Source organism: Microtus pennsylvanicus, chromosome 10 (genome assembly GCF_037038515.1).
Source record: "Microtus pennsylvanicus isolate mMicPen1 chromosome 10, mMicPen1.hap1, whole genome shotgun sequence".
In the NCBI taxonomy this organism is placed as follows: domain Eukaryota; kingdom Metazoa; phylum Chordata; class Mammalia; order Rodentia; family Cricetidae; genus Microtus; species Microtus pennsylvanicus.
Window position 1 is genome coordinate 5,129,778 of NC_134588.1, and position 13,963 is coordinate 5,143,740.

Sequence of the window (13,963 nt, forward strand, 5' to 3'; positions counted from 1 at the left end):
TGGGCACTGAACCCAGAGCCTCGCCAAGTCAAGGCCCTCTCACCCCAGGCCCTTGCTCACTGTTAACTTTGCACTCCACTGTGACTTATTTCTAGTTCGTGCCTAGTTGTGGAGGTTGTGGCTTCATATTGTAATGTGTTTTTGAGGCTTGGGTGAAGACGTAAGTCATAAACAATGTGACACCAGTTTGGAATTATGATTAATAGGGTGGTATTTATTTAAAGGGGAAAAAACTTACAGATCACTGTCAGCCCTCTGCATAACCAGGAAGGAAGTCTAGTCGCCGGAGCAGGAAGTGAAGAGAGAGAGGAGAGGGAAGAGGCCGCTTTTTTAAAGGGAGAGAGACCACGCCCCAATGGGCTGGTATCTCAGCGGGGATAGGCTGGAGGAGTGGGAGGACCTCCCATAACACCTCCCCCTTTTGTTTAAATAAGAGAGCTCTAAACCTACTATGAAATTATATACAATAAGTACAAATATCCTATTCTAACTAGCTTAGGTCTTGTATAATAAATAACTTGGCCAAGTCATGAGAGAAAGTAACTACATTTATATAGTCTTCAACCCCATCGAAGATCTGAGAAGGGAAATAATGTTACCTGGTTAATTAGGAAGTTCAGTAAAACAACTTCCAAAACATGCAACAAATCATAGAGACAACTAGCTACCTAGGCAATCACCCAAAGTCACATTAGCAGCGTTGAAGCAACCAACTTTGGCTAAGGCCTAACATAACTGACACACCATTTTCAAAGGCAAGCAACTTTTCAAAACTATCTTACCCTGTCTTGGCAGGATAAGACAGCCCTGTTTTATCCATTGATGCACGCTCTGTATCTTTCTCAGTGGTTGAGGTATGGGCATTTCTTTGCCCCAAGGCCAGTTCTGCCAAAAAGAAAGGCTCCAGGTGGAGTGTCTTTGGTGCTCAACATTCTCTCGGGAACAGAGTGGTGTTGCCAGGAGCAATTGTGTCTCACTACCACAAAACTCTGAGTTAGATTAAAGGCTATTTTCTACAGCTCTTTGAAGAAGTTGAATATTATCTATCTATACTGAGTATAATTTCTATATATCTAAAGAACCTGATTAGTCTAATTATAAATGACAAACTTAGATGACTATTATTCTATATAATTCTCAATATCTATCTAACTTAAAGACTAAGACAATAAACGAGTCTGGAACAAATGAGGACAATGACCTCCAAATATAAACAATGTACAAATATACATTGCAGTAGGTAAATATATATCAATACACAAACATTATATAAGTATCTTAATCAGAGGTAGAAATGTACACTGCAATATGGTAAATATATACAATAAATATATCAATACAATATATGTCAATACATAAGAATGTTTTAAACAGAGGTAGAAACATGCATGCATACAATAGTCAATATAATTTAACTTTGTATCAATATACAAGAACCTATAACAATATATTTGTCTAAAAACAGTAACTCACAATTACAAATCTATTATCCCATCATCCCTCTTTTTTTTTTCAAAATGATCCCTGAGCTTATAAAATTCCTCCCCCAACCCTCAATCATATACTAATTATAATCAACCCCTAAATGATGTCCCTAAACCCAAGGGCAAACTTTACTGGGAGAGGGGATGTTGTCCTCTAGAATTACTTCCAGCTGTCATGGGGGTGACGTTCTTTCTGGGGGATCCTGTGAAAGTAAAATGATGGTTAAATTTCAAGATCAATGTCTTTTAATATTGCCAATAGTCTCTGAGTATTTTGTGCAGGTCTGACCAAAATGTTGTATAAGATGTGCACCATTTCAGCTAACCAAGTTGGAACTGTCTTATGCAGCTGGTACCCAAAGCAGGTCTTGTAGTAGCGCTATCAGTATCATGACGTCATATCAACCAGGTGGAGTTGTTGTTATGGGGCCCCATCTTCTTCCTGGAAACTTCAAATGTCACTTCAGGAAAAACTCATTGTTCATTATGAAAAACTTAAACATTAATCATATAGACATATATAGACATATATATATATATTCAATGAAAGACATGATAGATATATTCAATGAAAAGTATGATAGATATGAAGAAAAGCAAAGATGTTTTATAAACTCATATTTCTTTCTGTCCCACATCAAGGCTCTTGACATGAGACAGAAACTCCAGAAACTCTGGGTTTTTCTCTTACTAACAGGCTTGGAATTGGAGAGGGACTGAGCCAGAGTCCAACTTCAAAACCAGCTTTATAAATTTAGAAATATGGTTTAATATTACTTACACAACCCTTTCAGTTTTCTTGATATTTCCTATTGGGCAGGTATTTTTCCATCTGTCAGTATCCAAATATCCAGGGTCCCTTGAATTTTTCAAAGATGAGTGTTTTCCTGTGGAGATAAGAACAGAACCCTGCCCCCATTCTATATGTTTTTCTTACCACCTGTATGAATATCATCATTGTGGATGAGTTGTCATTTCTCCTTTCCAAGAGGTTTCTCCTCTTCAAATCAAAACTTTATTAATTTTGATGGTATCCACAATTTTTCTTCTCCTGTGGAAACAAGAGCAAAACCCCTTCCCCAACGTAGCACATCTCCTGGCTTCCATTGAGAGGTCAGCACATCTTTGAAATAAATCGGTTGATTTAGTTCAGCAGACTTTTCCATTATCCAATGTCTTTCTGCTGCTGTCGTTCCTTTCTCATTAGCGTTAAGAAAATTCAAGGTTAATAAAGCATTATGTAATCTATTTCTGGGGGTATTTTTGGGTCCCTTTCTGTTTGTTCAGCATATCCTTTATAGTACGATTTGATCTTTCTATAACTGCCTGACCTGTAGGATTATTTGGTATACCTGTAATGTGTTTTATATTATAATAATCAAAAAAGCGTTTCATTTTCTTAGATATATATGCTGGACCATTATCTGTCTTTATTTGCGCAGGTATACCGATGATGGCCATAACTTCCAATAAATGTGTGATTACTGAATCAGCCTTTTCTGAGCTCAGGGCAGTAGCCCATTGAAAACCTGAATACGTGTCTATGGTGTGGTGTACATATTTTAATTTACCAAATTCCATAAAGTGGAACACATCCATCTGCCAGATTTCATTTCTCTTAGTACCCATTGGGTTACTCCCTGCAGGCAACAGTGTTTGATTATAGAAAGAACAAGTAGGACATCTCTTTATAATGTCCTTAGCTTGTTGCCAAGTAATGGAAAATTCTTTCTTTAGGCCTTTACTATTGACATGATGCTTCTTATGAAATTCCGAGGCCTGCAACACACTTCCAACCAATAATTGATCAACCTCAGCGTTGCCTTGGGCTAGAGGACCAGGCAGACCTGTATGGGAACGGATGTGTCTTATGTACATTGGACAAAGCCTGTTCCTGATTATGTCTTGTACCTGGATAGACAATGAAGTCAACTCTGTGTCATCTGGTATAAATTCAGCGGTTTCAATATGCAAGATAACTCTTTCTGCATATTGTGAATCTGTAACTATATTAAGAGGTTCTTTAAAATCCCTTAGCACCATAAGAATGGCATATAATTCTGCCTTCTGGACAGAATTATAAGGGCTTTGTTCCACCTTACTCAATTCATCTGACTTGTAATCTGCTTTCCCTGATTTATTTGCATCAGTATAGAACGTACGGGCTCCAGTTATTGGAGCATCACGTACAATTCTAGGAAGAATCCAAGAAGTTCTTTTTATGAGGTTAAGTCTACCACTTTTAGGATAGTTGCTATTAATTTCTCCCAAAAAATTAGCACAAGCTCTTTGCCACGGTTCATTGTCTTCCCATAACTTTTTTATTTCTTCAGTAGTAAAAGGCACTATAATTTCTGCTGGGTCTATACCTGCTAGTTGATGAAGTCTCAGCTTACCTTTTATAATTAATTCAGAGACTTTTTCCACATAAGTTTTTAATTTTTTACTTGGTTTATTAGGTATAAATATCCACTCTAAAATAATATCTTCCCTCTGCATTAGAATCCCTGTAGGAGAAATTCTGGAAGGCAATATGACTAGGATGCAGCTAAGATTTGGGTTCACCCTATCCACATGTGCCTCCTGTAATTTTTCCTCAATCATTGTCAGTTCCTTTTCTGCTTCAGCTGTCAGTTTTCTTGGACTATTCAAATCTTTATCACCATCTAAGGTTTTGTTTAAATGAACTATTAGATCAGGTGTTATCCCAACAGCTGGTCGTACACTGGAAATGTCTCCTAATAATCTTTGGAAGTCATTAAGAGTCTTTAACCGGTCTCTCCTAATTTGTGCCTTTTGCGTTTTAATTTTCTCTAATCCTATTCTGTAACCTAGGTAATTAATAGAATTTCCTCTTTGAATCTTTTCAGGGGCAATTTGTAATCCCCACCTAGGCAAGACTTTCTTTACTTCTTCAAACATCCTTTCTAAAGTATCTTTATTTGAATCAGATAACAAGATGTCATCCATGTAATGATAAATTATGGACTTGGGGAATTGTTTACGAATTATTTCCAATGGCTTACTTACAAAATATTGGCACAATGTAGGACTATTGAGCATACCCTGTGGGAGGACAGTCCATTGATATCTCCTATTAGGCTGAGAATTATTATAAGTAGGCACCGTGAAGGCAAATTTTTCTCTATCCTTTTCTTGTAACGATATAGTGAAAAAACAATCTTTCAAATCAATAACTATAAGAGGCCATCCTTTTGGTAACAGAGAAGGCAAAGGAATTCCAGACTGTAGTGGGCCCATAGGTTGAATTACTTTGTTGACAGCTCTTAGATCTGTCACCATTCTCCATTTACCAGATTTCTTTTTTACAACAAACACAGGAGAATTCCAAGGGCTGGTTGATTCTTCAATGTGGTGAGCATCTAGTTGCTCCTGCACCAGCTGTTCCAATGCCTGTAGTTTATCTTCAGCTAGAGGCCACTGTTTGATCCATATTGGCTTCTCAGTTAGCCATTTTAAAGGTAGGGCTGTTGGTACTACTAAAGGTTTGGTATTTGCTGTATGTTCTTGTACAGCCTGAATGGCTAGTGACCTTTTTCCATAATACCTCATCATATCCTTCCCAGAATTATGAGTTCCTGGAACTACAGGAATGTTAATCTGGGTATTCCATTGTTGTAGCAGGTCACGGCCCCATAAATTTATGGCAATATTGGCTATATATGGCCTTAGTCTTCCTATTTGCCCTTCAAGCCCTATGCATTCAACCCATCTTGTGCTTTGTTTTACACGAGATAGGGTTCCAATTCCCAGGAACTGAACATCTACCTCTTGAAGAGGCCAATTCGGATGCCAAGATTCTGGCGTAATGATACTTACATCCACACCTGTGTCTAATAAGCCTTCAATAAAAGTGCCATTTATACAGACTCTTAGCTTTGGTCTTTGATCATTAATAGAAGTCTGCCAAAATATACGTTTACTCTGTCCAACTGGGTTTTTTGACTCATCCTCCACACGGATTTCATCATTTAGACCAGTATTGCTTTTTACAGCAGAAATTGGAGCTTTTAATTTTCTTGGTGAGGCACGTTCTCCACTGTGACTGGGAATGGCTGGGCCACTGTTGGCTTGGGGGCCTGCGAGAGGCCCCTCAAGGAGTTTCCCGACGGTATCGGGTTGCCTTGTTTGTTGTTGACCTGCATTCATTGGACCAATGTCGGCCTTTACCGCATCTCCTACATATACCTGACGGCTTAGGTCTCCTACTTTTGTCATTCCCAGAGGAGATATTATTCCTAGAAATTCTTTGCCTGCAATCCCTTTTCAGATGTCCTAATTTACCACAATTAAAACACCTGGCAGTTTGATGTCTCCTCATTGCTGTGGAAATCGCTTCTCCTACCCAAGATTCATCGTTATAGCTAAACGTCTCAACATTCATCGTATGCTGAATCCATTCATCCATAGGTGCTGATCTAGACTTTAAAGGCCCAATTATCTTTTTGCATTCTATGTTTGCATTCTCAAAAGCTAGAGATTCAAGAAGTATTCGTTTAGCTTCTAGGTCTGTTACCCCTATGTCCAGAGCCTTAATTAATCTTTGCAAAAAGTCAATAAAGGGTTCTCTGTCCCTGCCTAATTCTGGTATATGATTCAACCCTTTTTGCTGGATCTTGTATCCTATTCCAAGCATTTAAAGCTGCTTGGTGACATAGACACAGTACTTCATCATCATAAAGAGCTTGGACCTGTGGATCAGCATATTCTCCTGCACCAAGAATTTGATCTTGGGAAACCTCAATACCTTTTGCTCTTCCTTGCTGTTCCATATGTTTGGATTCTTCTCTGAAATAAATTCCAAACATCAAGGAAGGTCCATTATCTAAAACTGCAGACACTAACTGATGGAAATCATGGGGGTAGCTCTAGCATTAGAAGCCCAAGTCCTTATCATTTCTTTTAAGTATGCAGAGTGCAAGCCAAAATTAACAATAGCTTGCTTAATTTCTTTTAGATCATTCATTGCTATTGGCGTCCATCTAGCTTCTCTGACTCCCTTTGAGCCTTTAGAAGTTGACGCTTTGTCAGAATTAAGTATAGGGTATGCCGCTAAAACCTTGGGTAAGCCAGTTCTAATAGCTGGTGTTGGCATTGTATCCTGTCCTTGTGCCTTATTACTCTGTTCACCAGCTCCAATCATTTCTTCAATCATTTCAAGTCTTCTTATTATTGTCTTTATTATTGTCTCTTTTGAATCCTGAATCTCCTGACCTGCATGAGTTTCTAGTAAAGATTGTATGGTTCTTAGGAGTGCCATGATCTTCCTAAATGATAGAATATTCAAAAGAATACTGAAACCTAGTACCCAGTAAATTAAGTTATCCCCATAGTCATATAAAACTTGCATGATATAACCCATTGTATTGGTAACCAGAACAGTAAAATTCGCGTTGGAAACGAGAACTGCCATATTACCTATTATCCAGCAGGTGGCACTGTTGCCAAGTCTCGACGAAAACAAGGTCCTGTTTCAGAGTCCGCCTAGTATTTGTTAAAAACTGGAAAATGTAAGTTGCTCAACAAAGTAGATGTAATTAAATCAATTCCAGAGATGGAACCAGAAACCAGAATCCAGGGGTAGAGAAGAGCAACCTGGAAGCCGCTTATGCCTCCATGTGACAGAGTCACCCTGAGGGGTTGCAGCTTTCAGCAACCGTGTGTTCTGGTTCACGCCACTTAAGAGCTGTGCTTGCAAGGGAGATTTAAAAACGACTCAGAAAAGAGCAAACCACGCGGGCAGAGACTACGCGGGCCTGTGGAGTTTAAATCCACGTGGGGAGGCCAAGGCTGCCGCAGCAAGGCACAGGCGGCGACTGAGGAAGGGAGGGCTCCTGCCAAGCCGTGGCCAGCAGCCGAGCGGGGAAAGGAGAGGTTCTAAAACCAAACGTTGGGTGCCAATTGAAGACGTAAGTCATAAACAATGCCACACCAGTTTGGAATTATGATTAATAGGGTGGTATTTATTTAAAGGGGAAAAAACTTACAGATCACTGTCAGCCCTCTGCATAACCAGGAAGGAAGTCTAGTCGCCGGAGCAGGAAGTGAAGAGAGAGAGGAGAGGGAAGAGGCCGCTTTTTTAAAGGGAGAGAGACCACGCCCCAATGGGCTGGTATCTCAGCGGGGATAGGCTGGAGGAGTGGGAGGACCTCCCGTAACACTTGGGGGCCACCATGCCTAGAGAGGTGAGTTTCTTGGTTAAGTCTAATTTGTTTAGATCTCATAAAAGTGACAAGAATGACTGGCCAGCAGAGAACACACAAACACATGGCTATGGGAAGAAAGGTCTGGAAACACCACCACCGGAGCGTGCAATGCTTGCACACCCATGCCATTGCACGCTCTGCACAAGAGTCCGCGATGCCTGTGAAATTAAAAGCTGCACTTCAACCTTCATTCCAGGCCTGAGAAATGGTAGTTTTTTAAGTAGATCATTTTATTTAGGTTCTATGGAGTACCAACCGGTCTTCGCCTCTCTCTGTCTCTGTCTTCCTCATTCATTCATTTTGTTTACAGATTTATTTCTACTCCACTTGTGGTTATAGTTTTTAACCTGAAATATCCCAAATGATTACTTTTAAAAATTCATCTTTCTATTTTTAATTATTCTCTCAGTGAAGGGTCTCTCCCCTCACTGTCAATTAAAGGTTGCATAGCTGGAAAGATTTGATATAGACTTACATTAATCAGTGTTATATCCATTCTAGAATGTTCTTTTTCAGTTTCATACACTTGGGGAACTTTCACATTGATCCTCAAGAGACCTTCCTGGGCAATGCGGTGAAGCGCCAAGCAGCAGGTGGTGAGCCTGGCAGTGCAGAGAATGGCGAAGGGAAATTAGACGCTTGCTACAGCCCCATTCTCTGTCTTGGTCCCTTTTCCTTCTGGTAAGATGCAACCAGGCAGACATGGTAAAGGTTGGTCCCTGAACTCCTAGGAGGTAGAATCCACCTTGAGAAGTAAAAAAGCCATGATACATTCGTCTAGAATGTCTCAGTCACTTGTCCCCAGGTGTTGGTCAAGGCCAAGATGCCATAGAAGGACCCAGTCTGGGGAAACCCTTAGGTGAAAGTTTCTTTCTCTGGGAATAGAGATCCCTTTGTCCTGGCTGTCCCCTCTGCAGAAGTACAGCCCCCACGCCCTGAGCCGTGTCCTCTCGATTCCTCACTCCAGCGTGAGGTAGGAAGAGTGCAAACGCTTTCGATTCCTCTTAAGTAATTTGGGGGGTTAAGGCGTGAGGCCCCCTGAACTATTTTCATAGAATAGCACCATTTCTCCTGTTTCGGTGAGAAAACATACCTCAGTGCCTCACTCCAGCACACGCCTCGTTTTCCGCCGTGCTGCTCCAAATCCCCCTTCATCCCTGAGGAACAGACACGTGAGGGCGCCTGTTCTCACAGGACAGAGGGTGTCTGGTGGCTAACAGGGTGAGACAAGTGACCCCCCCCAAAATGTGATGGACTATATATAAAATACACACACACACACACACGTGCGCGTGCGCGCGGCTTTGGGGGCTAAGGTACAGTGCTTGCCTAACGTACATGAAGCCCAAATTTTCACCCCAACATCACACAAATGGGTCATTGTACGTACCTGTAATCTTAACACCTGTAGGTGGAGGCAGGGAAATTGTTAAGTTCAGATTTATCCTTTGTGACGTAGCAAATGCAAGGCCCACCTGGGCTGTCTGAGCCAAGAAGCACCAGTGACCATCTGCTACCGGTAGACTTCAGCCTCTGAGGAGCATGCCCTGCTGGTTCTGGACTTCTGCCCTCCAATGGGTCTGAGATACTCAGGCAGAAATTACACTGCTTTTGGTACCTGGACACAGAAGCTCTAGGAAACAATCTAACTTTGATTATTCTGATTATTTCATTTGCAATTAATATATGGGAGATTGTACTAGGGATCACCTCTCTTCGCCCGAGGGCAGCACACTGGTAGGTACCACTGTTCTGGGACCAGTAATCTCTGACCATTGAGAGCTGATGTTTTTGTTTGTGTACACTACACCCATGGTTAGCTGAGGGTCTGGATGATTTTATACACATACTACACATAGTTGTGTACACTATAAATAGTTTAATTGTAAATACACTACACACACGCTTAGAGTTGGCACCTGTGCACACACAAGGGTCCATGCATTTGTGCCCATAGAGCTTATGCAGTTAGAAAGGGTCCGGTATAGTGTGTGCACACTATTGGGGCTGCCTACACATCACACACAGAAAAGGGCCATGTGACTGCACATATTACACAGGCAGTTAGAAAAGGTCTATTTGATTGTGCACATGTACACAGATGATTAGAAAGGGTTCCTGGGACTGCACACAGAAAGGTCCGTTGGACTGTACACTCACCACACACAGAAAGGGGGCCATGTGACTTGCATTACACATGCATTCACAAAAGGTCCAAGCAGTTGTGCACACAGTCCACATTAGAAAAGATTCATCCAATTGTGCACACCCCACATTGGGTTAGAAAGGGTCCACACGAGTTGCCACTTGCCCGGCCCTTGCTATGGGCGCGCCCACCCAGCAGTCAGTCCCACAGACCCGAAGAGGCCCCTCGCACACCCACCAAGCCGGCAGCACGGGAGGCCCGCACCACCCACTGTCCCGAATCCAGCGTAGCCCGCGGGTGGCCGCCACCTAGGCTAGTGTCCGCGCCTGGCGCGCGCTCCCCCGGGCGGCCGCGGCGCCTTTAACCCGGGAGGCGGGCGGAGGCGGCGGGCGGGCGCTCAGAGGAGGGCTCTTTCTTTCTTCTTTTTTTGAATGAACATGACGTACTACAGGAAACCAAGCGCTCCAGCGGAGAATGAAGTAAGAGGCCGGGCCCCCAGCCCCGCGCCCGCCCCCTTCCTCCCCGGACCGCCCTCCCGCCCAGCGTCCGGGTCCCCGCCGAGCGGCCGCGGCCGCCACCGAGGTTCCCGGGCCCTCCCCGGCCGCAGCAGTCACCGCAGAGCCGGGTTCGCCGAGTGAGCGCGAGGACGCAGCCGCCAGCGCCGCACGGAGCAGAGGAGAAAGGGTGCGCAACCCGGAGGCGGGGTGCGCCGGTGGGGTGCAGCGGAAGAAGGGGCGGGGGGGGGAACTTCGTAGCAGTCATCCTTTTTAGGAAAAAGAGGGGGGGGCAAACCCTCCCCCACTACCTCTTCTCCCGCAGCGCACCACACACAGCGCGCGGGCTGCTCACTCGGCAACGGCGGCCCGGCGCGTCCCTGCTTGTATTTATCAAGCTGCTCCCACCCCCCACCCCATTTTTCGGAAAACGTATTGGCCTTTCGGAGTTTAATCAGAAGAGGATTCTCGTCCCCGTTCCTCCCCGCTCTTCCATCGTCCCCCTCGCGTGTCTCTGTCGTGGAGGGCTGAAGCAATCCGGTGGCTACCGATCCATGCCTGCGCTGGAGCGTGTGTGTGCGAGTGTAAATTGCCGAGAAGAGGGGGAAATCACAGGACTTCTGCAAATGCTGGACTGAAAATTGTAATTCATCTGCTGCCGCTGCTGCTTTTTTGGCAACGCTGTCGTGCTCTTGAAATCTCCGGTTGGAATTCCTACGGGTTAACATTTTCAGTGAAGCTGAAGTGTGGGGACGCAATCTGGAAACCCTCTTGATTTTTACTCCACCTAGCCCCCCACCTCCAACTACTGATTCATTGCAAGTTTCAAAGAAGCTTATACAAGGAGACTTTTGAAGATCAATGGTGTCGTTGCCTTATGTATTTGTTTGGGTTTTACCAAAAAAAAAAAAAAACTTGACAGAAGATCATGCCGTCCTTAAAAAATACAGTAAGTTTTTTTGCACAGGAATTTGGTTTAATGTAACTTTCAACGGACGAATTTCAATTTTTCTTTTCTTTCTTTTTCTTTTTTTTACTTTAAATGCATTCGAATAAATTCAGTTTCCAGACAGTTTAATTCGTTCTCTTTAGCGTGTAACTTGTAGCGGATATGCCCTTCCTCCCCTGAGAATATAAAGGAGAACACACCTGATTTTAACTTGCTAGGTCGTCCCGCCCCTCACCTTTCAGCATTGCGGAGGAAGTAGAAGGATATTAACGCAGCTTAATAAATAATGTGCCTCATGAAATAAAGAGCCAAAAGGAATTTGAATAAAAATTTCCTGCATCTCATGCCAAGGGGGAAACACCAGAATCAAGTGTTCCGCGTGACTGAAGACACCCCCTCATCCAGGAATGCAAAAGCACATCCAATAAAAGAACTGGATTATAACTATCCTTTTTTTCTTTAGGGGCCGTGGGGCGGGAGTCGGGACTAGAAGTGCTGTTGGTACCTGCAGCTTTTTTGGGGAAAGGATGGCGCAAGCCGGGAGAACAGGGTATGATAACCGGGAGATCGTGATGAAGTATATCCATTATAAACTGTCACAGAGGGGCTACGAGTGGGATGCGGGAGATGTGGACGCCATGCCCCCGGGGACCGCCCCCACCGCTGGCATCTTCTCCTTTCAGCCTGAGAGCAACCCCACGCCCGCTGTGCACCGGGACATGGCTGCCAGGACGTCGCCACTAAGGCCCATAGTCGCCACCGCTGGGCCTGCGCTCAGCCCGGTGCCACCTGTGGTCCACCTGACCCTCCGCCAGGCTGGGGATGACTTCTCCCGTCGCTACCGTCGCGACTTCGCGGAGATGTCCAGTCAGCTGCACCTGACGCCCTTCACCGCGAGGGGACGCTTTGCTACGGTGGTGGAGGAACTCTTCAGGGATGGGGTGAACTGGGGGAGGATTGTGGCCTTCTTTGAGTTCGGTGGGGTCATGTGTGTGGAGAGCGTCAACAGGGAGATGTCACCCCTGGTGGACAACATCGCCCTGTGGATGACTGAGTACCTGAACCGGCATCTGCACAACTGGATCCAGGATAACGGAGGCTGGGTAGGTGCATGTCTGGCTGAAACTAGTCGGGGCTTCTCTTAAGACTGAGATGTGGAGGTTGGGGGTGAGTGGATCCTGGGTCAAAGTAAGCTATGGAGCGAATGAAATAAAATCAAGTTTGTAGCTTTGCTCCTCGAGCCCCTGCCTCTGGTTAGATCCCACCCTGCCAACACTATGCTAGCTCCTGCTCGCAGGCTGTGAAAGAGCAAAGGTCCAGCTTTTTTGATCCCCTAGGATTTGGAGCTAAAGGGTACCCCTTCACTGACTCCCAGTGTTACTTAAAGTCGGAGTAGCTTGTTGCAGATGTGTGGGGTCCTGTGTAGGAACCAGACCTCCGGCCTTCTCCCTTGACCTGCATATCCTTAGCTCCTCTGGCGAACTAATGACTGAGAGGGTCCAACTAGTCAAACAGGCTCCACCAGAGGACGCAGGCATACCTTTTCTGACTCACTTGGGAACATTTTCCCAAAGAAAAACAATACAGCCCCCTTTCCTGGAAATTATAACTAAGCTTGTAACAAGGTAAGCTGGCATGCATGGATGTTTGTGGACTCCAGTCTGCGCCAGAGTCCCACTGGGCATGGTGTGTGTGCTCCCTGGAGGACAGGCTGTGGGTGTTCTTTCCATCGGCTAGTCTGCAGGGGCTCCAGACTGCGCGCTGTAACTCACACATGATTCGGAAGCTAACATCCATTTTAATATCCTTTACTTATCTCTACATACAATCTACATTGTTTTGTGATCTCCACTGCTTAGTGGACTTGCATCTAGGGTGTCTGCGGAAGAAATAATAACACCTAGCTGTGGAGTGTCTGGCCCTGACTTAAGTTGAAATTATTAGTATCCATAGCTTTGATGAGCATCTATGGAGTGATAATTTTCTGATATCTTGGGAAATCAAACTTCCATTATTTTACCATGAGATTTAAGCTTTTTCCTGGTTCCGGACAGGGGCAAAGGGAGCAGACTCAGGCTTGTTATACCTAAAATAATTAAGTTACAAAAAAAGTCAGCAATCATTGTCTGACATTTTTTAAAGACTTTGTTTTAATGAAAAAGATTTTCATTTTAGTCTTGCCTTGGATAGTCTCAGGAGAACGACTAACTTTTTATAGCACCTAACAGGAGCAAAAAGTCTATAATTGACTACAGGTGAATCAAATATCTAGAAATACATTATGTTTTTACTACAGTTTGCAAGGTGTGCTAATATTTATGGGCTCCAAACAGAAAAAGCCAAGAAAAATAGATAATTGATGTGAACATCTGACCTTATTTGGCCAAAGTTGACAAAATATTGTTGGCACGGTTCAAGATTTAAAAGTAAAATTAACTGAAATATCCAAGTTTACGTGCCTGAAATTCACATGTCCTTTGTGAATCGCTCGTTTGTTGGCATCCCACGTGATCAGATTGTTGGCTGAAGGATGGAAACTGAGCTTGTTAGATGTTTAGTTAAGTAGGTGGCTGGTAGTTCAGCCTCTGTAATGGGGACTTCAGGCTCCAGAAGAAGCCTTCTAAAGCCAAAGTAAAACAATTTAATGGTTTTGTTATTTCATA

The 13,963-nt window shown here is 43.8% G+C and overlaps 1 protein-coding gene across 2 annotated transcripts in view; it reads left to right on the top strand.

The window, feature by feature from the left end:
- Positions 1 to 9,768: 9,768 nt before the first annotated feature.
- Positions 9,769 to 13,963, top strand: part of Bcl2 (BCL2 apoptosis regulator) — a 185,308-nt gene continuing 181,113 nt past the window's right edge. The window contains exon 1 of one of the 2 annotated variants that reach the window (XR_012912026.1): positions 9,769 to 12,403. Coding sequence is in view for 1 of the 2 variants with exons in the window: in XM_075987626.1 (XP_075843741.1) it covers positions 11,828 to 12,403 (576 nt within the window). In the remaining variant the exon portion in view is untranslated. The remainder of the gene's footprint in view (positions 12,404 to 13,963) is intronic. The other variant, XM_075987626.1, reaches the window with a different exon arrangement.